Source organism: Salvelinus alpinus, chromosome 4 (assembly GCF_045679555.1).
Source record: "Salvelinus alpinus chromosome 4, SLU_Salpinus.1, whole genome shotgun sequence".
NCBI lineage: Eukaryota > Metazoa > Chordata > Actinopteri > Salmoniformes > Salmonidae > Salvelinus > Salvelinus alpinus.
This window is the reverse complement of record NC_092089.1, coordinates 77,534,020-77,560,683: the sequence shown is the minus strand read 5'-3', so window position 1 is coordinate 77,560,683 and position 26,664 is coordinate 77,534,020. Positions and strand designations below refer to the sequence as shown.

Here is a 26,664-nt window from a genome sequence, read left to right as displayed (position 1 = left end):
CAGCGTATTCGTCAATATTGTTGTTGGACGCAATGCGGAACATATCCCAATCCACGTGATCGAAGCAGTCTTGAAGCGTGGAATCAGATTGGTCGGACCAGCGTTGAACAGACCTGAGCGAGGGAGCTTGTTGTTTTAGTTTCTGTTTGTAGGCTGGAAGCAGCAAAATGGAGTCGTGGTCAGCTTTTCCGAAAGGAGGGCGGGGGAGGGCCTTATATGCGTCGCGGAAGTTAGTATAACAATGATCCAAGGTTTTACCAGCCCTGGTAGCACAATCGATATGCTGATAGAATTTAGGGAGTTTTGTTTTCAGATTAGCCTTGTTAAAATCCCCAGCTACGATGAATGCAGCCTCAGGGTGTTTTGTTTCCAGTTTACAAAGAGTCAGATAAAGTTCGTTCAGGGCCATCAATGTGTCTGCTTGGGGGGGAATATATACGGCTGTGATTATGATCGAAGAGAATTCCCTTGGTAGATAATGCGGTCGACATTTGATTGTGAGGAATTCTAGATCAGGTGAACAGAATGACTTGAGTTCCTGTATGTTGTTATGATCACACCACGTCTCGTTAATCATAAGGCATACACCCCCGCCCCTCTTCTTACCAGAAAGATGTTTGTTTCTGTCGGCGCGATGCGTGAAGAAACCAGCTGGCTGCACCGACTCCGTTAGCATCTCTTGAGTGAGCCATGTTTCCGTGAAGCAGAGAACGTTACAATCTCTGATGTCTCTCTGGAATGTTACCCGTGCTCGGATTTCATCAACCTTATTGTCAAGAGACTGGACATTGGCGAGTAGTATGCTAGGGAGTGGAGCGCGATGTGCCCGTCTCCGAAGCCTGACCAGGAGACCGCTTCGTTTGCCCCTTTTACGGCGTCGCTTAGGGTCGCCGGCTGGGATCAGATCCATTGTATTGGGTGGAAGGCAAAACACTGGATCCGCTTCGGGAAAGTCATATTCCTGGTTGTAACGATGGTGAGTTGACGTTGCTCTTATATTCAGTAGTTCCTCCCGACTGTATGTAATGAAACCTAAGATTACCTGGGGTACCAATGTAAGGAATAACACATAAAAAAACTAAATACTGCATATTTTCCTAGGAACGCGAAGCGAGGCGGCCATCTCGGTCGGCGCCGGAAGTCAACCTACATAATGTATTGATCAGTGGAGGCTGCTGAGGGGAGGACGGCTCATAATAATGACTGGAACGGAGCAAATGGAAAGGCATCAAACCATGTGTTTAATGTATTTGATACCATTACCACGAGCCCGTCCTCCATAATTAAGGTACCACCAACCTCTTGTGGTAACGATGGCTACTTTTGGCCAGGGTTCTCTACTAGCTACATAATGTACCGATGGCCACTTTTGGTTCTTCAGTAGCTAGCTACATGATGTACTGGCCAGGGTTCTTCAGTAGCTAGCTACATAATGTACTGGCCAGGGTTCTTCAGTAGCTACATGAAGGCCACTTTTGGACAGGGTTCTTCAGTAGCTACATGAAGGCCACTTTTGGACAGGGTTCTTCAGTAGCTAGCTACATAATGTACTGGCCAGGGTTCTTCAGTAGCTAGCTACATAATGTTTTGGCCAGGGTTCTTCAGTAGCTAGCTACATAATGTACTGCCCAGGGTTCTTCAGTAGCTAGCTACATAATGTTCTGGCCAGGGTTCTTCAGTAGCTAGCTACATAATGTACTGCCCAGGGTTCTTCAGTAGCTAGCTACGTAATGTACTGGCCAGGGTTCTTCAGTAGCTAGCTACGTAATTTACTGGCCAGAGTTCTTCAGTAGCTACATAATGTACCGATGGCCACTTTTGGTTCTTCAGTAGCTAGCTACATAATATACTGGCCAGAGTTCTTCAGTAGCTAGCTACATAATGTACTGGCCAGGGTTCTTCAGTAGCTAGCTACATAATGTTTTGGCCAGGGTTCTTCAGTAGCTAGCTACATAATGTACTGGCCAGGGTTCTTCAGTAGCTAGCTACATAATGTTTTGGCCAGGGTTCTTCAGTAGCTAGCTACATAATGTACTGGCCAGGGTTCTTCAGTAGCTAGCTACGTAATGTTCTGGCCAGGGTTCTTCAGTAGCTAGCTACGTAATTTACTGGCCAGGGTTATGCAGTAGCTAGCTGCTGTACTGGCAAGGGTTCTTCAATAGCTACATAATGTACTGAAGAAAAAGCTAATAACCTAACAAGCATATTATTTCCAATTAAGAACATCTCATTTCATTTCAAACTTCAAGATGTTCACTCTATGGAGATTGACTCATTAAAAGTGCAATATGACAGCAAACATCTCCCCTGCTGTGGCATCAAGTATTAACTTGTTCACCCAGTTCACTTCTTTGATTTGATTGTAGAGGTCTTCTTCAGCTCGTTATGAATATTTCTAACTATTTGATTAGATGATTAAAAAGACAGAGGTCCACTTACATATAATGGTGGTTAATTTGTATAGTTTTTTATACCATAAGCATGGTAACATGGATAGGGTGGGTCTAACCCCACCCACCTAGGACAGGGTTTCATCGAGGGAGACCTGACTTGAAAACCCCTAGGTAGTCAGGTAGACTATGTTAACTGATGGGGCTCTAGCTCAGAATAGTAATGTTCATCCTCAGTCCAATTCATAAATGTAAAAGGACTCCAAACACTTTGTGTCAGAAACTTGAAATAAATCAGACAGGCAGACATGGTCTCTTTTGGTTGGTGTGACTCGTAATGGGTTTCAGCCATTGAGTAAATACAGCCAAATGCAATCAATCAAGCAGTGGATTGTCCCATAGGCCTATTTGCATTGGTTGATTACTGTTTGTGCAGATTGCCTATCAAGTCAGAAGAGAGTTGACACTGGTAGTAGAGTGGAGTAGTCATCACCTCTTAATCAAGGAACAGGAGGGGACAGCTGTAAATACAAATAGCAGATGCATTGAGTTATACATGAATCACTGATTCTTTGTATTATTACTTGAATGAAGTTAAGGGAGAGCTTTTTTTTTAATACTTAGGACAGTAGTCAGTCAACATGTCTCTTCTTCTGGCAATTCTACTAATTTCATTTAATTCATCCTTTCTCAAACCTTTGAGGTCATTATGACCCATGTGAACTTGAGTGTAGATGCATAGATGCAGTAAAGAGGTCACTAGAATGCAGACCGTGGGGAATAGAAGAAGGATGCAGGATTGGTGCACATTCAACAAATCTGATCTAACAAAGTGGATATTCGTCAAATCCGTCATGATTGATGTATTGTAACAGGCCCAGTGTGGTTACTAAAGTCAGATTTGGATACACTTGGCTGCATAACATTTAGAAGTAGTCCCTTTTCAGGTTTAGAAGAAATGACTTCTAAATGCTAACTCCCGTTCATATAAGATGGTAGCATAGAGAAATCGGTGGTGTTAGTAAAAGTCATTTTTAACTGTAATGCAGTTGATTAGTGACAATGAAATTAACATGTATTGGTTGACATCCATACAAGCATTATACTCCAATTTTTACCTCAACATAGTGTAAAATACACAAATAAACAATAGCCTAAATCTAGGCTAATGTTGCTGGGGGGCAATGAGGAGATTTGGGATCTTTCCCCCACGGAATCTTTCCCTCACGTGTTTCCATTGTTTTGGTCAAGTTCCATTGACCTCTTTACCGCATTTTATTTTAATATTTTTTATTTATCCGTATTTTACCAGGTAAGTTGACTGAGAACACGTTCTCATTTACAGCAACAACCTGTGGAATAGTTACAGGGGAGAGGAGGGGGATGAATGAGCCAATTGTAAACTGGGGATTATTAGGTGACCGTGATGGTTTGAGGGCCAGATTGGGAATTTAGCCAGGACACCAGGGTTAACACCCCTACTCTTACAATACGTGCCATGGGATCTTTAATGACCTCAGAGAGTCAGGACACCCGTTTAACATCCCATCCAAAAGACAGCACACTACACAGGGAAGTGTCCTCAATGCCCTGGGATATTTTTTAGACCAGAGGAAAGAGTGCCTCCTACTGGCCCTCCAACACCACTTCCAGCATCACCTGGTCTCCCATCCAGGGACTGACCAGGACCAACCCTGCTTAGCTTCAGAAGTAAGCCAGCAGTGGTATGCAGGGTGATATGCCGGGTGGTATGCTGCTGGCATCTATGGGAGAGTGTCTCAGATCATAATCAAATGAAGATTGTCTTCCCATTACCTTTCATTTCTTCAAAATAATATGAATCCATCATCCTCATCAAGTTTGAAGTCACCAATTGCCACTAAAGTAGTCTTCACCCTCTCTATCTATTCACCCATGGACTTGTAAATCCAGTCGCTCCCTTATATCAACATCTTTAATGATTAAACATAGTAGAAGAATTGAACACCTTGTGCTAATAGCCTTTCATTTGACCTGTAATGCTACAGCAAAGGACAATTGTTAACATTAGCTAACCAGCAGCATTCTCAATATGTTTTTTTTAAACTAGGCAAGTCTGTTAAGAACAAATTCTTATTTACAATGATGGCCTACTCCGGCCAAACCCTAACCCGGACGATGCTGGGCCAATTGTGCACCACCCTATGGGACTCCCAATCACGGCCGGTTGTGATGCAGCCTGGAATCGAACCAGGGTCTATGTAGCAGAATTGAACGTTCAGTTGATTCAAATTGTGTGTTTTTTCGATCACCACATACTAGTATACTCTTGGTACTTAGACAAAGGAATGCACAACAAAGCAAATTGTGGGGACAGAGCTTTGCTGAAGAGAGGGGAAGATAATTTTCTCAAATCTCACACCTGTGCTGACATCTGACTGAGTCAGAGGTTGAAAGAGATGTTATATTGCTTTTCTCCTCAAATTATATTTTCCTCAGAGATGAAACCAAGGAGAATTTAGAGAACTATGACTCGCCATGACACAGGCTAGGGCTATATGTTTGTATGTGTTTACTTCTGCGATAGCATTGATTGCTAACATGTATGAACACAGACTGCATTGCAGTAGCCTAACCACCTGGAAGGGACTGATTAAAGTACAGAGTGTCTATGAAGAACTTCTCATCTTGAGAAAAACCTTCTGAAAAAGTTTCAGTTGCACAGAAGAGGTTAGCATGGAGACAGAGCTGCACAACATCCCACTAGAATCGCCCTTCTGATGCCAAGATTTCCCCTCTGCAACCAAACTTGCTAGCTAGATTATAGTTTGATTGTAAAAAACATTTTCTCCCATGTCTGTCCCACAATGACACATTTTTAGGAAATGCAGGCAATGTATTCTGTTCCCACTGTCCATCATTTGTTATTAATTTCCCACAGGCTTCCTACAGAGGCAGTGTGAAAGACTTTGTCAACTTCAATGCCAAGCAGGATGCTGAGCTCTTACACAAGGCTATGAAAGGCATAGGTAAGTTAGATGTACTTAAAGTTATAAATATAAAAATACAGCATAAGCCATTTAGCAGACACCTTTTAAAGCATTTTACAGTACAGTGAGAGTAAACATATTAGTATATGGCCCCAAAGTGAATTGAACTCATAAACCTGGGGTTTCTATCTCCACGCGCTTTCCAACTGAGCCACAGATATAAACTCTACCAGAGAAACTGCAGTGGAATATGTATTTATACTGTAAACATTTTTGTATTAAGCTGTATTTACAGAGTATTTATTCCTTAATTACAAATTTTTTGCTTAGAAAAACTGAATTAGCTGTGCAAGTGTCAGGCTGCTACTATAACTACCTGTACTTAAATATATTGTACAATAGTTTATTTTCCCCTACAATTCCCCAGGCATAATACCACTGTAATGGTATGTTTTTATGGAACTTCTTACTCTCCCTTTCAACTTCGTTTTCCTCTCAAATGACCTGAAATTCATCACAGCAGTACATATAGATATATTGTAGGATCTTAATTTGAGCCAGTTTGCTACAGCAGGAAAATAATCCTGCAGCAACAGGAAATGTGAATTATTATGTGGATTATAATTAATGGCCCTTTTTTTAGGGGTCAATACATTTTTAGTTAGGGCAAATCAAGTCTGGAAATTAAACTTTAGAAGATTTTTAAAAATTCAAATACACTAAAAGTTTTAATTTCCTGCCTAGCAGGAAAAATCTCAACAAAAGAGTAATCAAATTAAGATCTTACATCTGTAATGACCACCATAACGACAATTTCCTCCCCATATGTCATTGGTTTAAACCAATTGTCCCAGTGTTGTGATTCATTTGATGGCCTTGAACCCAAAAGACACAACGTTGTACAGAGGAAGTAAAGGGGAAGATAATCGTAAAATGGAGGCATATCTGTGAATTATAGCTTGACTTATAGTTGGAGCTCAAAATCAATCTGACCTCTGATCTTTTAACCAGATAACATTATAAGCGGTAACTTGCTTTATGGCATAATTAAATCTGGATAACAAATCTATTTCAATGTTGCCCAGGAAATGCCATGAATTGTCTCAGCCCTGATATTAATTTGCTGTATCCCAGAGGTATTGATGCCTTTTAAAAGTATTGGTATTGATTGTTTGTGCGTTGGTCCATTTGTCTCGTCATTTCCCTGGTGAGAATAGGTCTATATGTTGATCTAGTGCTTATTAAAGGGACAGTTCATCCTCCAGATGAAATTACATGGTTCTAATCTAATTGAGGTCTGTAGATTTCCTTGAATACGTATAGCGTGGTCCAGGCCAACATAGTTTGTCCATGTTTGTTCTTGCCTTTCAAACCACAATGACCAAACTATCTTTATGGAATATGGACTCAGCTCAACATAGGGCATGGAAATCACTGATAAACGTAGATTTTGGGGTGAATCATCCCTTTATTGTTGTAAACACAAACTGAATTTCTTTACTTGGTTCACTACACCATTATAAATAGACAATGTGGTAACTAACTAGTTATTCCAAACTGGTAGGGGTAGCTTGGTTTTAACGAGTTCTGCAATTCATGATCAAGACATGTTCTCATGTCACTGATTTAAGATGAATTACTGTAAGTTTGTCATCATGTTTGACAGGCACTTATGAGGACACCATTCTCATGCTCTTGGCATCGCGCAGCAACAATCAACGGCATGAAATTAAGGTGGAGTACAAGAAGGCCCACGGAAAGGTGAGACAGGAATCTTACAGGTCTGATTGAAGCCTACAGGTCATGTCACCAACCCCATCACTCATCAGCCAAAACAAGGGTTACCTAAGGGAAAACAGTATGCCATTTTTTCTACTGTTACTGAATAAGAGTAGAGCATATGCACACCCAATGGCCTTGTGCAGGATATCCAAGTATGAATTTCAATAAGAAGAATCCATCCACATACTGCCAAAATGCTTTACTGTTATTCTCAGATATGGGGTTTATTAGTAGGGGCAGATTGGCATGACGGTATTGCCATTGCGCAGATGTCACGTAGCTAGCAGCACTAGGACTGGGAGAGGTTTGTGACTTATCTGTAATGAATAGCATCCGTCCAATACCTACAGTATAGGCCCTCATGAGAGTTCGGAAATATTATCCACCCACACATGCCATAAATTGCTTTACCTGCCACCCACCTACCTACCCACCTACAATCTCTCCATCCACACATACTGTATCCCTCCTCCCCCTCTTTCTCTTTGTCAGTCTCACTTTCAAATTGTTCTTTATTCATCCACCCCTCTCTCTTGCTCTCTCTTTCTCTGGCCTCTGCTTGTTCAGATCGGCACTTCAAAAATACCCAAATCTATGATAAACAGCTGATAAAAATCTATTTCGATATACACTTCTGTGAGTAATGTGTTGAATTGTCTGGTGGCTTAACATAAGAGGAAAGCCAACAATAAATGTAGTTATCAGGGTGTCTGATAACTCTCGCTCTCTCTCCAGTATACTGTATGTATTAGGAGTGACTCAACTCATGTTTTTTATTGTCAATACTAATAAATTGAACTCTCGCTCTTAAACCAAGTGTTTTACACTTCTATGTGCACGTTATCAAAACACCCGTTAATCATTCAAATGCATTGATTGAGGTAGGGATTTCTGCTCTGTTGTTCTTTGTGTTTTCATTTTACTTTAAACAAACACTTCTTCCATTGTCAAAGTTATCAGAATATTAATCATACATTTTTTAAATAATTTTAATAAATTGATTGAGGTAAGGAATTCAGCTTAAATATGTTTTGGTTTGTTTTTTTAAAGGTCCAAATCAAACACTTATTCCATTGTTCAAAGTTAAAGAATTATAGGCTATTTTATCCTCGGGATCTTGTGAAGAATTCAAATGTATTAATTGAGTAAGAGATTTTGGCTCTATTTGTCTAAAGCAAGCACTTTTTCCATTGTCTAAGTTATCTTAATATTGACTTTATTTTTCCACAGGATCTTGTGAGTGATTTAAAGTCGGAGCTGGGAGGCTTGTTCGAGACGCTCGTTGTGGCGTTGATGACGCCTCCCATTTCCTATGATGCCTCTCAACTCCATAAAGCACTCAAGGTAAAGTACAGCAATGTACAGTCTATGTTTTTTTATGGCTCTAATAATAAGCCATGTATTGTGCAGCCAAACGTGAGTCTACATAGAATGAAGGTAAAGTACAGTTTAAGGTATGTAGAATTAGGAATTGTATGGTATTTTTACCATCAGGTACAGTATGTGCAGGATATTGGTTATGTGTCTAGATTATTTCAGGTGAACGTTAACATGCTCCATCAATTAATGGTCTTAAACCTAGCTCTCCTGTCACGGTCATCGTTGCATGAAGTGGACCAAAGCGCAGCGTGGTAAGTGTTCATGATTTAAAAACACTTGAACAAAATAACAAAGAGCAAAACGACAACGAACAGTTCTGTCAGGTGCAGAAACACAAAACAGAAAATAACTACCCACAAAACACAGGTGGGAAAGTAGACAGCTGTCCCTGATTGAGAACCACACCCAGCCAAAACAAAGAAATACAAAACATAGAAAAATGAACATAGAATGCCCACCCAAATCACACCCTGACCAAACCAAAATAGAGACATAAAAAGCTCTATAAGGTCAGGGCGTGACATCTCCTGAAATATGTTCTTCTTTCCTTGCAGAAAGCCAGTCCATTATAGGCTACACTAATGAAGTGTAATATGTGTGGCCATGTTTTTCATCTTCCATGTAGCCCTGTTAGGTTTGTCCAAGACTGATTGAGTACTATGGTACTGCTAGGCTTTGGCAGGGTCCGAGGTTAAAGGAAAACTCCACCCCAAAACAATCTTTTGGCATTTCTTTCATTAGTCCATTGTTGATATAGTCCCAAAATGTTTTGCATGTCAGTAGTCAAGTTTTCAAGATATATAACCTTCAAAATACAGAAATAAAGCTGGTATGATGCATTTTACATAAAAAAGTTATATCTGTATATTTTGAAAACTTGCTGACATGCAAAACATTTTTGAACTATATCAACAATGCACTAATGAAACACTTCAGAGATATTTAAACACACACATACTACTGCAACTACTTGAGAGGCAATTAAACACACACACCTACTTGTTCCATCAATATTGTCCAAGTTGGTTTGTGTGACATCGGCTTTATACATGTCAGGTCTGTATATTACATGAATATTTATATCCATACGTTGCACACATACAATTGCCCATATAACAAGCCCTACAGGTACACTCTGGGGCTTGTTATTATGGGCAATATGTGACATGGTGAGGTTGGACCCAGGTGCAGAGAAGAGACCAGATGAGGAATCAGCGGTTAAGGATAAACATAAACATTTACTGAGAAACGGTAACGGAAGGATCACAATAACACTGGGAAAACTACAAACACTAAGTCTCGAAAACTCACTCAGGAGACAAACGCACATGGCACATAATTCAAGTTTCATCAAAGGACAACAGAAAACACACCTATTTTAACAGGGAAATCATAATGAGTGAATAGGACACACCTGAGTGTCGTTAATGTCTCTAGGACGGTCTCTGCCGCCCTCATCCTTTCGTGATATGGACGGACCATAATAACTTAGTCTCCATTCAAGAAACCAGGAGGTTGAACGCTCGCCAGGCTAGGTGGGCTCTGTTTTTTAACAGGTTCAACTTCACCCAAAAATCAGAAAGCAGATGCCCCGCATTGTGACTCCCGTGTTATGGAGTATAGAGACCACGGTACAACAAACCCAGACCCGAGAACCTGAGCACGGCGGGGGTCCCACTAACAGACTTTATGTTCCGCGATCAGCCCGTTCCTGAGTACTACAATGGGGACACTCCTCTAAATTAACTGGGTATCCAGGGGTTAATCGGACACTAGAGTTCCTGAGGCAGAAATTCTGGTGGCCCAACACGATTGAGGATGTGAGATCCTTTGTTGCGGCCTGTTCCACCTGTACCCAATGCAAGTCCTCACGACAGCGACCTGCTGGGTTGCTCCAACCTCTGCCCATACACAGTCAGCCCTGATCCCACCTGTCCGTAGAATTTATCACAGGGTTACCTCCATCCCAAGGGCTTACCACTATCCTGGTGGTCGTGATCGGTTCTCCAAGGCAGCCCATTTCATTGTCTTACCCAAGTTGCCCGAAGGAGACAGCTGATCTCATGATTACACGTCTTTCGACTACACAGACTTCCCCAGGACATTGTCTCGGATCGTGGGCCCAGTTCGTTGCACGGTATTGGAAAGCTGTTTGCTCCCTGTTGGGGGTGTTGGTGAGTCTCTCCTCGAGGTTCCACCTACAGTCAAATGGGCAAACAGAGAGGGCCAACCAGGAGTTGGAGAAGTTCCTCCATTGTTTCGTCCACCAAGGCCAGCAACTGGAGCAAGTTTCTCGTCTGGGCGGAGTATGCTCACAACACAGTGCCAAACTCGTCCACTGTCAACAGCCCCCCCCCCCCCCCCCCTGCTCCCTGAACAACAGGCCAAAGTGGGGGTGCCATCAGCCGAGGCGTTCATTTGACGACGTCGCTGCACCTGGATCAGAGTGCGTTCCTCCTTGCTCCATTCATCTGCCCGACACCAACAGCAGGCAAATCGGCACCAAAGGCCTCTTTAGGCTCCTCCAACCGGGTCAACTTTTTCTTTCAAAAACAAGGAAATGTGTAAGTGACCCCAAACTTTTGAACGGTAGTGTATATAGGGTGAATAGTGCACTAATTAAGTAGGTGGAGCAGCATATACCATGTACAGGCTTGTCTTTTTGAATCATGCAGACTGTTTCATGTCCACGTATACTAGCTGGTTGTTACAGAATGGCTAGCCAGGTATTGAGTGGGCTTGTCTGAGGGTCTCTGATTGTTGTTCCCCAGGGGGTGGGGACGGATGACGACGTGCTGATTGAGATCCTAGCGTCTAGGACCTGCGCCCAGATTAAAGACATCGTCAAAGTCTACAAGAAAGGTAAGAGGTTAAATGTGTCATGACACATTCATAACATATCCGACTGGGCAAAAACTGGTTGAATAAACATTGTTTCCATATCATGTCAACAGAAAAATCTACGTGGAAAACTGATTGGATTTCAAAAGTCATCACCGTAAGGGAATTTCGTATTTTTAACCTGGGTGATATTTTCTGTTGATTTCACGTTGAATTCAAATTAGTTTGACATTAAAATCAAAATATAACGTTCAACTGGAGTATGTGCCCTGTGGGATTCATTCAACCTCATATAAGAGCACAAGGCGAGACCCAGATGCTGACATGGGAGGCAGATGTTTTGAGTCTTTGATTTTATTACATCCAAAAGGAGTAGGCAAGAGAATGGTCGTGGACAGACAAAAGGTCAAAACCAGTTCAGAGTCCAGGAGGTACAGTGTGGCAGGCAGGGTTGAGGTCAGGGCAGGCAGAATGGTCAGGTGGGCGGGTACAGAGTCCAGAAAACAGGCAAGGGTCAAAACCGGGAGGACTAGTAAAAGAGAATAGAGAAGGCAGGAGCACGGGAAAAACACACTGGTTGACTTGGAACATACAAGACAAACTGACACAGAGAGACAGGAAACACAGGGATAAATACACCAGGGATAACAAGTGACACCTGGAGTGGGTGGAGACAATAACAAGGACAGGTGAAACTGATCAGGGTGTGACACCTCAAGGAAAACAGGTAGCACTTAAATGGGTGGTATACAGTACATAAGCATTCATAACACCTTTATGAGTGTTGCAGTATCATTCCTAAAAACATCCATTACATGTTTATTCAACAGTGGAGAGAAGTTGAGCTGAACACAATCCACATGATTTTTTCACAGTCCATCAAAGAAAATTCCACATTCCACATGTTACATCCAATCTCCATAACCTGGATACCCTCCTGCTTCTACTTTCAAATGCTGGATCGGTGCCTTGCCTAGAGCTAAAGCGGTGACAGTTAGACTCTCAGAATGCAGATTTGCTCGGTGAATAGCAAGATTGCACAGATAGAGATGGCAGCTTTGCTTCTAGTCCTTAGGAAACTGTGCAGTATTTAGTTTTTTATGTATTATTTCTTATATTGTTATCCCAGAAAACCTTAAGTGTTATTACATACAGCCGGGAAGAACTATTGGATATCAGAGAGACGTCAACTTACCAGCACAACCAGCACTACGACCAGGAATACGACTTTCCCAAAGCGGATCCTTTGTCTGCACCTCCCAGGGCATTTGAACTGATTCCAGGGGCGGGGGTGTATGTTTCATGATTAACAACTCAAAGTGTAATTGTAACAACATACAATAACTCAAATCCTTTTGTTCACCTGACCTAGAATTCCTTACAATCAAATGCCAACCGTATTATCTTCCAAGAGAACTCAGATATCGTCACAGCCGTGTATATTCCCCCACAAGCGGATACCAAGACAGCCATCAAGGAACTTCACTGGACTTTATGCAAATTGGAAACCATATATCCTGAGGCTGCATTTATTGTAGCTGGGGATTTTAACAAAGCTAATTTGAGAACAAGGCTACCTAAATTCTATCAGCATACCGTTTGTAGTACACGAGCGAGTAACACAATCAACCATTGCTACTCTAACTTCCGCGATGGATACAAGGCCCTCCCCCGCCCTCCTTTTGGAAAATCTGACCATGACTCCATCTTGTTGCTCCCCTTCTATAGGCAGAAACTAAAACAGGAAGCGCCCGTGCTTAAGTCTATCCAACACTGGTCTGACCAATCGGATTCCACGCTTCAGGATTGCTTCGATCACATGGACTGGGATATGTTCCGGGTAGCCTCAGACAATAACAATTGACGTATACGCTGACTCGGTGAGCGAGTTTATAAGGAAGTGTATAGGATATGTTGTACCCACTGTGACTATTAAAACCTACCCTAACCAGAAACTGTGGATTGATGCCAGCATTCGCGCAAAACTGAATGTACGTACCACCGCATTTAATCATGGCAAGGCGACTGGAAACATGGCCGAATACAAACAGTGTAGTTATTTCCTCCGTAAGGTAAACAAGCAAAGCGTCAGTATAGAGTCAAAGTGGAGTCGCAATTCAATGGCTCAAACACGAGACGTATGTGGTAGGGTCTACAGACATTCCCGGATTACAAAAAGAAAACCAGCCCCGTCGCGGACATCGACGTCTTGCTTCTAGACAAATTAAACAAGTTCTTTGCGCTCTTTGAGGACAATACAGTGCCACCGATGCGGCCCGCTACCAAAGACTGTGGGCTCTCCTTCTCCGTGGCCGACGTGAGTAAAACATTTAAACGTGTTAACGCTCGCAAGGCTGCCTGCCCATGTGGCATCCCTAGTCGCGTCCTCAGAACATGCGTAGACCAGCTGGCTGGTGTAATTATGGACATATTTAATCAATCCCTATCCCAGACTGCTGTCCCCAAATGCTTCAATACGCTTCAACCATTGTTCCTGTTCCCAAGAAGCTAAGGTAACTTTGAGTGCTTTGAGAGACTAATCAATGATCATATCACATCCACCCTACCTGTCACCCTAAACCCACTTCAATTTGCTTACCACCCCAAAAGGTCCACAGCTGATGCAATCGCCATCACACTGCACACTGCCCTATCCCATCTGGACAAGAGGAATACCTATGTAAGAATGCTGTTCATTGACTACAGCTCAACATTCAACACCATAGTACCCTCCAAACTCATCATTAAGCTTGAGACCTTGGGACTCGACCCCGCCCTGTGCAACTGGGTCCTGGACTTCCTGACGGGCCGCCCCCAGGTGGTGAAGGTAGGATTCAACACTGGGGCCCCACAAGGGTGCGTTCTCAGCCCCCTCCTGTACTCCCTGTTCACCCACAACTGCGTGGCCATGCACGCATCCAATTCAATCATTAAGTTTGCAGACAACACTACAATGGTAGGCTTGATTACCAACAACGATGAGACAGCCTACAGGGAGGAGGTGAGGGCCCTCTGAGTGTGGTGTCAGGAAAATAACCTCTCACTCAATGTCAGTAAAACAAAAGAGATGATTGTGGACTTCTAGAAACAGCAATGGGAGCACCCCACTATCCACATCGACAGGACAGCAGTGGAGAAGGTGAAAAGTTTTAAGTACCTCGGTGTACATATCACAGACAAACTGAAATGGTCCACGCACACAGACAGTGTGGTGAAGAAGGCGCAACAGTGCCTCTTCAACCTCAGGATGCTGAAAAAATATGGCTTGTCACCGAAAACCTTCACTAACTTTTCCAGGTGCACAATTGAGAGAATCCTGTTGGGCTGTATCACCGCTTGGTACGCAACTGCACCACCCACAACCGCAAGACTCTCCAGAGGGTGGTGCGGTCCTCACTTTGCATCACCAGGAGCAAACTACCTGCCCTCCAGGACACCTACAACACCCGGTGTCACAGGAATGCAAAAAAAGATCATCAAGGACAATAACCACCCGAGCCATTGCCTGTTCACCCCGTTTCCATCCAGAAGGCGAGGTCAGTACAGGTGCATCAAAGCTGGGACAGAAAGATTGAAAAACAGCTTCTATCTCAAGGCCATCAGATTGTTAAACAGCCACCATTAACACAGAGAGGTGACTGCCTACCTACAGACTTGATATCATTGGCCACTTAAATAAATTGAACACTAGTCACTTTAATAATCCCACTTTAAGAATGTTAACATATCTCACATTACTCATCTCATATGTATATACTGTATACTGTATCCTTCACGATCTATTCTTTGCTATCTATTGCATCTTAGCCATTCTTTCACTGCTCATCCATATATTTTATACTTATACAGTGGGGAGAACAAGTATTTGATACACTGACGATTTTGCAGGTTTTCCTACTTACAAAGCATGTAGAGGTCTGTAATTTGTATCATAGGTACACTTCAACTGTGAGAGAAGGAATCTAAAACAAAAATCCAGAAAATCACATTGTATGATTTTTAAGTAATTAATTGGCATTTTAATGCATGACATAAGTATTTGATACATCAGAAAAGCAGAACTTAATATTTGGTACAGAAACCTTAGTTTGCAATTACAGAGATCATACGTTTCCTGTAGTTCTTGACCAGGTTTGCACACACTGCAGCAGGGATTTTGGCCCACTCCTCCATACAGACCTTCTCCAGATCCTTCAGGTTTCGGGGCTGTCGCTGGGCAATACGGACTTTCGGCTCCCTCCAAAGATTTTCTATTGGGTTCAGGTCTGGAGACTGGCTAGGCCACTCTAGGACCTTGAGATGCTTCTTACGGAGCCACTCCTTAGTTGCCCTGGCTGTGTGTTTCGGGTCGTTGTCATGCTGGAAGACCCAGCCACGACCCATCTTCAATGCTCTTACTGAGGGAAGGAGGTTGTTGGCCAAGATCTCGCGATACATGGCCCCATCCATCCTCCCCTCAATACGGTGCAGTCGTCCTGTCCCCTTTGCAGAAAAGCATCCCCAAACAATGATGTTTCCACCTCCATGCTTCACGGTTGGGATGGTGTTCTTGGGGTTGTACTCATCCTTCTTCTTCCTCCAAACACGGCGAGTGGAGTTTAGACCAAAAAGCTCTATTTTTGTCTCATCAGACCACATGACCTTCTCCCATTCCTCCTCTGGATCATCCAGATGGTCATTGGCAAACTTCAGACGGGCCTGGACATGCGCTGGCTTGAGCAGGGGGACCTTGCGTGCGCTGCAGGATTTTAATCCATGACGGCGTAGTGTGTTACTAATGGTTTTCTTTGAGACTGTGGTCCCAACTCTCTTCAGGTCATTGACCAGGTCCTGCCGTGTAGTTCTGGGCTGATCCCTCACATTCCTCATGATCATTGATGCCCCACGAGGTGAGATCTTGCATGGAGCCCCAGACCGAGGGTGATTGACCGTCATCTTGAACTTCTTCCATTTTCTAATAATTGTGCCAACAGTTGTTGCCTTCTCACCAAGCTGCTTGCCTATTGTCCTGTAGCCCACCCCAGCCTTGTGCAGGTCTACAATTTATCCCTGATGTCCTTACACAGCTCTCTGGCCTTGGCCATTGTGGAGAGGTTGGAGTCTGTTTGATTGAGTGTGTGGACAGGTGTCTTTTATACAGGTAACGAGTTCAAACAGGTGCAGTTAATACAGGTAATGAGTGGAGAACAGGAGGGCTTCTTAAAGAAAAACTAACAGGTCTGTGAGAGCCGGAATTCTTACTGGTTGGTAGGTGATCAAATACTTATGTCATGCAATAAAATGCAAATTAATTACTTAAAAATCATACAATGTGATTTTCTGGATTTTTGTTTTAGATTCCGTCTCTCACAGTTGAAGTGTACCTATGATAAAAATGACAGACCTCTACATGCTTTGTAAGTAGGAAAACCTGCAAAATCGGCAGTGTATCAAATACTTGTTCTCCCCACTGTATATTCTTATCCCATTCCTTTACTAGATTGTTGTATTAGGTTTTGTTGTGCAATTCGTTAGATAATAGGTTTTGTTGTGGAATTGTTAGATATTACCTGTTAGACACTGTCGGATCTAGAAGCATAAGCATTTTGCTACACTCGCAATAGCATCTGCTAACCATGTGTATGTGACCAATAGCATCTGCTAACCATGTGTATGTGACCAATAGCATCTGCTAACCATGTGTATGTGACCAATAGCATCTGCTAACCATGTGTATGTGACCAATAGCATCTGCTAACCATGTGTATGTGACCAATAGCATCTGCTAACCATGTGTATGTGACCAATAGCATCTGCTAACCATGTGTATGTGACCAATAGCATCTGCTAACCATGTGTATGTGACTGTCACGGGGGACTAGTAGAGAAGGATCTAAAATGTCCCCCACCGGAACCCAGCATCTCTCCTCCGGACCGTACCCCTCCCAGTCCACGAGGTACTGTAGGCCCCTCACCCGGCGTCTCGAGTCCAGAATGGCACGTACTGTGTACGCCGGGGACCCCTCGATCTCCAGAGGGGGTGGAGGGACCTCAGGCACCTCACCTTCTTGCAGGGGACCAGCCACCACCGGCCTGAGGAGAGACACATGAAACGAGGGGTTAATCCGGTAATATCTAGGGAGTTGTAACCTATAACACACCTCGTTTATTCTCCTCAGGACTTTAAACGGCCCCACACACTGCGGCCCCAGCTTCCGACAGGGCAGACGGAGAGGCAGGTTTCGGGTCGAGAGCCAGACCCTGTCCCCCGGTGTGAACACGGGGGCCACACTGTGGTGCTGGTCAGCGCTCCTCTTCTGCCGTTGTCCTGCTAACTTTAGCGATTCCTGGACGGCTTTCCAGGTGTCCTTGGAGCGCTGTACCCATTCCTCTACCGCAGGAGCCTCGGTCTGACTCTGATGCCATGGGGCCAGGACCGGCTGGTAACCTAACACACACTCAAACGGGGAGGAGTGGCGGAGGGAGTTCTGAGCGAGCTCAGCCCAAAGAACATACCTCGCCCACTCACCAGGCTGGTCCCGGCAATATGACCGCAGAAATCTGCCCACATCCTGGTTTACGCGCTCCACCTGCCCATTACTCTCGGGGTGAAAACCCGAGGTCAAGCTGACCGAGACCCCCAGTCTTTCCATAAACGCCCTCCAAACTCTGGACGTGAATTGGGGGCCCCGATCAGAAACGATGTCCTCAGGCACCCCATAGTGCTGGAAGACATGGGTAAACAAGGCCTCCGCAGTCTGCAGGGCCGTAGGGAGACCGGGCAACGGGATGAGACGGCAGGACTTAGAAAACCGATCCACAACGACCAAAATAGTAGTACTTCCCTGGGACGGGGGAAGATCGGTAAGAAAGTCCACCGATAAGTGTGTCCACGGCCGTTGTGGAACGGGGAGGGGCTGTAACTTCCCTCTAGGCAAGTGCCGAGGAGCCTTGCTCTGAGCGCACACCGAGCAGGAGGAGACATAAAATCTCACGTCCTTAGCCAACGTGGGCCACCAGTATCTCCCTCTAAGACTCCGCACTGTCCTCTCGATGCCAGGATGACCCGAGGAGGGGAGAGTATGAGCCCAACGGATTAGCTTATCCCGGACCCCCCCCCGGCACGTACTGAACCCCCGCTGGACAGTTAGGGGGGGTCTGCTCTAACCGTGAGGCTCTCTCTATCTCCGCGTCCACCTCCCATACCACCGGTGCCACGAGACATGAAGGTGGAATGATGGGAGTTGGCTCAACGGACCGCTCCTCGGTATCATAGAGACGGGACAGCGCGTCGGCTTTGGTGTTTTGGGAGCCTGGTCGGTACGAGATGGTAACTGAAACCGGGTGAAAAACATGGCCCATCTAGCCTGACGCGGATTTAGTCTCCTCGCTTCCCGGATGTACTCGAGATTACGATGGTCAGTCCAGATGAGAAAAGGATGTTTCGCCCCCTCAAGCCAATGTCTCCACACCTTCAGAGCCTTGACTATAGCTAGCAACTCCCGGTCCCCCACGTCATAGTTTCGCTCCGCCGGACCGAGCTTCCTCGAAAAGAAGGCACACGGGCGGAGCTTGGGTGGTACGCCCGAGCGCTGGGACAGCACGGCCCCGACCCCCGCCTCGGACGCGTCCACCTCCACTATGAACACTAAAGAGGGGTCCGGATGCGCCAACACGGGCGCATTGGTGAACAGCTCCTTCAGACGACTGAAAGCTCTGTCCGCCTCTGCTGACCAACGCAAGCGCACCGGTCCTCCCTTCAGCAGTGAGGTAATGGGAGCAGCCACCTGACCAAAACCCCGGATAAACCTCCGGTAGTAATTGGCAAACCCTAAAAACCACTGCACCTCTTTCACCGTGGTCGGAGTCGGCCAATTACGCACGGCTGTAACGCGGTCATCTTCCATCACCACCCCGTAGGTGGAAATACGATAACCCAGGAAGGAAACGGCCTGTTTGAAGAACTCACATTTCTCCGCCTTGCAATACAGGTCATGCTCCAGCAGTCGCCCAAGTACCTTACGCACCAGAGACACATGCGCCGCGCGTGTGGCAGAGTAGATCAAGATGTCATCAATGTACACTACCACTCCCTGCCCGAGCAGGTCTCGGAGAATCTCATCTACGAAGGATTGAAAGACAGCTGGAGCATTTTTCAACCCATATGGCATAACGCGGTACTCATAATGGCCAGATGTAGTACTAAATGCGTTTTTCCACTCATCTCCTCCCCGGATACGCACCAGATTATACGCACTCCTCAGGTCCAATTTTGTGAAGAAGCGCGCCCCGTGAAATGATTCCACCGCCGTAGCGATGAGAGGTAGTGGGTAACTAAACCCCACTGTGATGGAATTTAGACCTCGATAATCAATGCACGGGCGTAAACCGCCATCCTTCTTCTTCACAAAAAAGAAGCTCGAGGAGACAGGTGATGCGGAGGGCCGAATGTATCCCTGTCCCAGTAATTCAGTCACATATGTCTCCATAGCCGCTGTCTCCTCCTGAGATAAAGGATACACGTGACTCCTAGGAAGTGCAGCGTTCTCCAGGAGGTTTATCGCGCAGTCCCCTCCACGATCGGGTGGTAATTGGGTCGCCTTCTTTTTACTGAAGGCGATAGCCAAATCGGCATATTCAGAGGGAATGCGCACGGTGGAAACCTGGTCTGGACTCTCCACCGTAGTCGCACCAACGGCAACTCCTATACACCTGCCTGAACACTCCTCTGACCACCCCTTAAGAGCCCCCTGTTGCCAGGAAATCACTGGGTTGTGCTGAGCTAGCCAGTGAATTCCCAACACCACTGGAAACGCAGGTGAGTCGATTAGGAACAGACTAATCTGCTCCTTATGACTACCCTGCGTTACCATGTTCAGTGGTACCGTGGCCTCCCTGACCATTCCTGACCCTAATGGTCGGCTATCTAAGGAGTGCACGGGGAAAGGTAGGTCTAACGACACAAGAGGAATCCCTAGCCTTAATGCGAGCCCCCGATCTATGAAATTCCCAGCTGCGCCTGAATCGACTAGCGCCTTATGCTGTAGAGAGGGGGAAAGAGGTTAACACATACATATGACTGACAGGAAGCTCTGGGTAAGTCTGGTGCTGACTCACCTGGGGTGATCGAGCAGTGTTCCGCCTACCCTCCCGACTCCCAGAAGAGTTCCTCCAGCACCGGTCGGCCGTGTGCCCTCGCCGACCACAACTGGTGCAGGAGGACACTCCTCCTCCGGTCCCCCTTGACGCAGCCCCCCCTAACTCCATAGGGATAGGAGCAGGAGGGCTGGGAGGTGGAAACGACAGGACCTGTTCCGAACGTCCGCGGGCAGCCAGCAGGTTGTCGAGACGGATGGCCATGTCAATGAGCTCATCCAGCGTGAGGGTGGTGTCCCGACAAGCTAGCTCCCTGCGGACGTCCTCCCTGAGGCTGCATCGGAAATGGTCTATTAAGGCCCTGTCGTTCCACCCTGCTCCTGCGGCCAAGGTCCTGAACTCCAGGGCAAAGTCCTGTACGCTCCTCGTCTCCTGACGCAGGTGAAACAGCCGTTCACCTGCCGCACGACCCTCTGGTGGGTGGTCAAACACAGCTCGGAATCGGCGGGTGAACTCGGGGTAATGATCCCTCGCTGAGTCTGTGCCATTCCACACTGCGTTGGCCCACTCGAGAGCTCGTCCAGTCAAACAGGAGACGAGGGCGCTCACGCTCTCCTCTCCGGAGGGAGTAGGACGAACGGTCGCCAGGTAAATCTCCAGCTGGAGAAGGAAACCCTGACACCCGGCCGCCTTTCCATCATACTCCCGTGGGAGCGCCAGCCGAAGAGCCCCGGAGCCGGATGCGGTAACAGGAACAGGAGGTGCTGGAGGAGGGGGTGCTGGAGATGAGGTGGGAAGGCCACTCCTCTCCCATCGATCCATCCTCTCCATCATTTGGTCCATCGCTGACCCAATTCTGTGGAGAACACTGGTGTGATGGAGGACCCTTTCCTCCATCGATGGGAGAGGAGACACGGCTGCTCCTGCTGATTCCATTTTCTGGTGTGGGATTCTGTCACGGGGGACTAGGTGGGTGAAAGAATCAGACGCAGAGAGAGAGCCGCTTGGGAAAAAATATTCCTTTTACTATTACACAAAAATTATAAGCCCGAACATACAGGGCGCAGAGAAACACTTGCAAAAACCCAAAACACACGCACGTAACCAAAAGACAATCCCGCACAAAACAAGGGCGGGTCAAACTCCTAAATATAGGGAAGCTCATTTACGAAACCAAAAAAACCACAGGTGCAACTAATCAGACAAAACAAACAGACAAACGAAAAAGGGATCGGTGGCGGCTAGTAGGACGGTGACGACGACCGCCGAGCACCGCCCGAACAGGCAGGGGAGCCAACTTCGGCGGAAGTCGTGACAGTGACCAATAAAATGTGATTTTGATTTGAATGCAATATGGCCACCGGTTCCACATATTGTGGAACCTTGCTTTGAATCTGAATGTCTGTTTGTTGCACTCATTCGTATTCTAGATGGTTCTCTCGCTGGGCTATGAGAGCAGTCTGATACCTTGCTTCAAACCAATAGCATTGAAGGATGAAGGAAAGTTATATGGCCTTGGTCTAGGATAGACAGGATTACCATGCATTGTTGACCACCAATGTAACCCGATGGTAGTTCTGTGCTCACCCCTGACTAGGTTCATACATGTGTTCACTCTGAACTATGCCTCTTATTAATTTAGAGCTGTCCAATCAAACTTTCTGCCCGCAGGGCATCCCATCAAAATGTGTTCACCTCAGTGCAGATCAACCCCTAGAACTTAAAAGAAACACTATATCAACTGCATCAAGTACCCAGTCTATTTTTAAGAGTACGTTCCTAGTCCTGCATCTTCAGCCAATAGACACAGCGAGGGTCTAGCACAACAGCCTGGTCCCAGATCTGTTTGCGCTGCCTCCTATGGTCATTGTCACACCATTGTCACAGCACAAACAGATGTGAACCAGGCTAATGGCACAATAGGCCAAGGATTAGAGCCACCCTGGCCATCTGAGATGGACACCGGAGAAGGCTGATCCATCCGTTACCCTGCTAATCAAATCCCCCTGGCGGAGACCTTTGGCTAAACAGAGCACCTCCAATCAGGGTCGATTGCTGCCATTAGCAACCATTGTCAGATATAAGTGTAAAAAATGTTCTGCCTTTCCCTTCTCTCTCTTCTCGTCTTTCTCAGAGTGTGGCGGGAAGCTGGAGAAAGATATCACCGGTGACACCTCAGGCAACTTCCAAAAGCTTCTAATAATGCTTCTGCAGGTAAACGAAGAGAGAAGGAGGGATAAGAGAGATACAGTATTTCCTTTCTGATAATGGGAGTGCTTTGGTGATGTCCTTATAAAGTCATGGGTGGTTCACGAAAGGTGAGGATGGAGGCAGAAGGAATGAGGAGGGAAGGGTACGTACAGTAAGTATATCATTGTCCTCTGGGTCTTGGTAACCTAACCCACCAGGTTGTCAGGTTGGGAGGGACTCAGCAAAGATTAGGTCATGAAGGGTAGACATCACTCTACTCCCATGATGCACTAACCTTTTCCCCTCTGTTCTTTTTTCTTCCCCTTTGCTCCTCTGTTCTTTTGTGTAGAGGAGCAATGATGAAGAGGTGGATGACAACAGGATTGAGAAAGACGCAAAGGTACCAGAACCCAATGAGTGGGTGGATGATCGCTAAGTGCTACGCTATAGGGCAAGACGTAATTACATTTTGTCTTCAGCGCTCAAATGTTAACATGCTCAGGATATGGCTCCAAACCATTACCATACAGTAGGCCTAAAGGACAAAGCAAGCTTCAAGTGTATCATAGTGCTCGCTGATAAATGATCGATATAAAAAATGGATTTAGTACATTTTCTTCCTGGAATGGAAAATCCCATGGACTTAAAAGCTAAAAAATGTTTTTTATTAGTTTTCATACTTGGATCAACATTGTAGTCCACAGTACATTTAATGATTATACACATGCATATATAATACAGGTGTAACGATTTTTGTCCTCGTCTGATGAGGAATAGGAAGGATCGGACCAAAATGCAGCGTGGTACGTGTCCATGTTAAATTTATTAAACTGAACACTGAAATACAAAATAACAAAGGTGAAACAACGAAAAAACGAAACAGTCCTATCAGGTGACACAACACAAAACAGGAAACAACTACCCACAAACACAGGTGGGAACAGGCTACCTAAGTAAGGTTCTCAATCAGAGACAACGATTGACAGCTGCCTCTGATTGGGAACCATACCAGGCCAAACACAGAAATACAAAACATAGAACAAAACATAGAATGCCCACCCAAACTCACGCCCTGACCAAACCAAAATAGAGACATAAAAAAGGAACTAAGGTCAGAACGTGACAACAGGTCCACTGAAGGGTCCCTTGCCTTTGACATCCACTTCATTGAGCATGGCCTTATCATATTCAGTGAAACCAGTGACTGGCTCTAAAACATTTGCATTTCTTCATAGATCATTGATCAAACTATGTTCTACTGCAACTAGTGAAGGTTGTGTTAAACAGTTGATAGTATAAGACATTCTGAACACCAAAGACAGGATTTGAGGCAAACACCTTTATACCACAGTTGTAATGACATTGCTCAGTGCGCTATAATAAACTGTTATCAGTGGGGTACTTGTAATTGAGTGTGTGTTTCAGGAACTGATTGCTGCTGGCAAGGGGAAGGTTGGCACAGACGAAGACAAATTCATCAACATCCTGGGCAATAGGAGCCATGAACACCTTCGACTAGGTGGGTGTGATCGCCATTTCGTTCATTCATTAAAACAGAATGCATTCTGCACTTTTATTATAACATCAAATAACATCAAATTCTCATATGTATCTTGTTTTTCACTGCAAGTGTTTGACGCCTACAAGAAGGTGTCTGGCAATGATATTGAGGACAGCATTGAGGGCGCGACTAATGGAAACCTGGAGAACTTAATGCTGGCAGTTGGTAAGACTCTACAATGATGACAAGTAACAACAGTAAAGTAAAAAAAAGATTAGAAAAAAATACACAAAACTAAAATGTAACACAATTAAAGAATGACATTTCTGTATTGCATTTTGACAAATCAAGCCTAAACCACCAATCAGTCAATACATCTTGTACGTATTCCATACATGCTTTATATTGAAACATGGATGAATCATTTGGGAATGTCATCTTTCCTTTCCATAGTGAAGTGTGCTAAGAGTGTCCCAGCCTACTTTGCGGAGTCCCTCTACAGGTCTATGAGGGTATGGTCTTTGTGTTGTCATCTATCATCCCATGGAGGATTTACCAGAAAGTTTCAATTACCAACGCACGTCTCCAAAAAGGCTTTAAGAGGTTAGGTTTAGGCATTTGTAATTGTGATGTCTATTGTTTCTTTGTTAGCGTGCTGGCACTGATGACCAGACTCTGATGAGAATCATGGTGTCCAGGGGTGAGACAGACATGCTGGACATCAGAGCCTGCTTTAAGAAGATGTATGGGGCCTCTCTTTACACCACCATCCAGGTACAGTGGGCTAGTCTCTCCTCTATCCATTCTGGTACAATAGGCTAGTCTCCCTTTTAATTATTCAGGCACAATGGTCTAGTCTCTCCCCTAACTGTTTGCATATAGATTCGTTTTCAGGTACAGTGGACTATTCTCTCCTCTAACCAGGTACAGTGCACTAGTCTCATCTTCACCCCGAACAACTAACCCTAATAATCTACTTCTATACTCAGCTACCACCTATCAAATGACACTAGAGAGTAGTGGAGGCTTCTGAGGGGACGACGCTCATAATAATTGCTGAAGTGGAGTCAATGGAGTGAGATCAACCACATCAAAGACATGGTGTCCATGTGAGCCGTCCTCCCCTCAGCAGCCTCCACTGATAGAGAGTCATTAGATAGATTTGTGTCGCAGCCAATACACTGGGAAATCACCTGAGTGACAAGTCTATTATTCCAGCTGCCTCAGCCACAAGCTCCCTAAATATTCTAGCAAGTGGGCCATTGTGACAAGCTGTTACTCTCCTGAGTCTCCTACTAGGTTTTTAGCTCATCAGTATCTGGATAGGAAGAATAAAATACCTGGTTTCAGCCCTGTTAACATGGGAGATGACGATACCGCACTATAGGCAGAATGATGAGGGCGTACTAGAGACTGGTGTAATGCCAAATGGATAGGACCAGTACAAACATGCAACCTCCTGTCATGCGTCCTTACTTCCAACCCCGCCATCTACAGCATCCATCATCCATTCCTAACACTGTATTATTCATGACCCAGCATAACACGCTGTCTGACTTGGTAATATTGAGCAGCCTTCCTCTCTGACTTGCGTCAGGTTGACATTGTGCGGTATGACAGTCCATTTGTACAACTGATGTAGATTTTTGTTTACACAGCCATTGTGAAGACACTGCGCAATGGTTTTGTAAACCTTTTTTTTGCAGACTAACTCTGTTGTTTCACACATATCTGTCAGATGTGTTGTACATCAGCTGTACAACCTGAGTAGACAAGACCTATGTAATCCGTAGGCTGATTGTCTGCTTGGTAGTGCTGACAACACCTTTAATGCCAGTTTGTGTTTATTTGTTTACTTATTCCCAGGAGGACACCACTGGGGACTACGGAAAGGCCCTGCTCTATCTTTGTGGAGGAAATGACTGAGGACTTTTTGATGATGTGGTACTGGATGATGATGCATGATGGCGCCACAATGAGCTACACCTGATACTCTGTCCGTCAATTATAATTAATTAACGTTAGATTTTATCTTCTGTTCGACGATTGGCTTAAGTTACCACTTCATTGTATTGGCTATGTATCTTGATTGTCCACATTCAACACATACTGAACTCAACACTGTGTGCCCTCTTTTTCATGTCTAATTTCAAGGAATAATGCGAGTAATATTGCTGTATCCATTTGTTTTAGTTATTTTCTTTGTTACCTAAATCAACACGCTATCTTATTCTATCTTGATTAATGCCTTTATGTGTCTGTGAGTTTGAAGTATAACGTTGCTGTTCAATTATTAAAAGGTTCATGTCTACTATTATGTTTCACTCATTAATAACAAATGAAGTTGTGAATTGCAATAGGAGTGGGGCAGATAAAGGTATCAGTCACCTCTAAGATGAGTATATCTACATGACATAGTAACTCATGTCATATCTAATAGGCCAAGTTTAGTCTTTAGTTTATAGGCCATCCAATCGTATAACTGTGGAGTCTTTAGTGATGTTGATATTCTACCACTAGATGGGAGAAACAGCCA

At 44.9% G+C, this 26,664-nt stretch overlaps 1 protein-coding gene across 1 annotated transcript in view; it reads left to right on the top strand.

The window, feature by feature from the left end:
* The window catches only part of LOC139574474 (annexin A5-like), a 29,382-nt gene extending 2,943 nt beyond the window's left edge, over positions 1 to 26,439 (top strand). The window contains exons 3-13 of the mRNA XM_071399094.1: positions 5,311 to 5,398; positions 7,026 to 7,120; positions 8,372 to 8,485; positions 11,293 to 11,383; positions 22,572 to 22,651; positions 22,977 to 23,027; positions 24,053 to 24,146; positions 24,258 to 24,353; positions 24,582 to 24,640; positions 24,780 to 24,902; positions 25,995 to 26,439. Of these exons, the coding sequence (XP_071255195.1) occupies positions 5,311 to 5,398; positions 7,026 to 7,120; positions 8,372 to 8,485; positions 11,293 to 11,383; positions 22,572 to 22,651; positions 22,977 to 23,027; positions 24,053 to 24,146; positions 24,258 to 24,353; positions 24,582 to 24,640; positions 24,780 to 24,902; positions 25,995 to 26,054 (951 nt within the window). The 3' untranslated portion in view covers positions 26,055 to 26,439. The remainder of the gene's footprint in view (positions 1 to 5,310; positions 5,399 to 7,025; positions 7,121 to 8,371; positions 8,486 to 11,292; positions 11,384 to 22,571; positions 22,652 to 22,976; positions 23,028 to 24,052; positions 24,147 to 24,257; positions 24,354 to 24,581; positions 24,641 to 24,779; positions 24,903 to 25,994) is intronic.
* Positions 26,440 to 26,664: the final 225 nt, after the last annotated feature.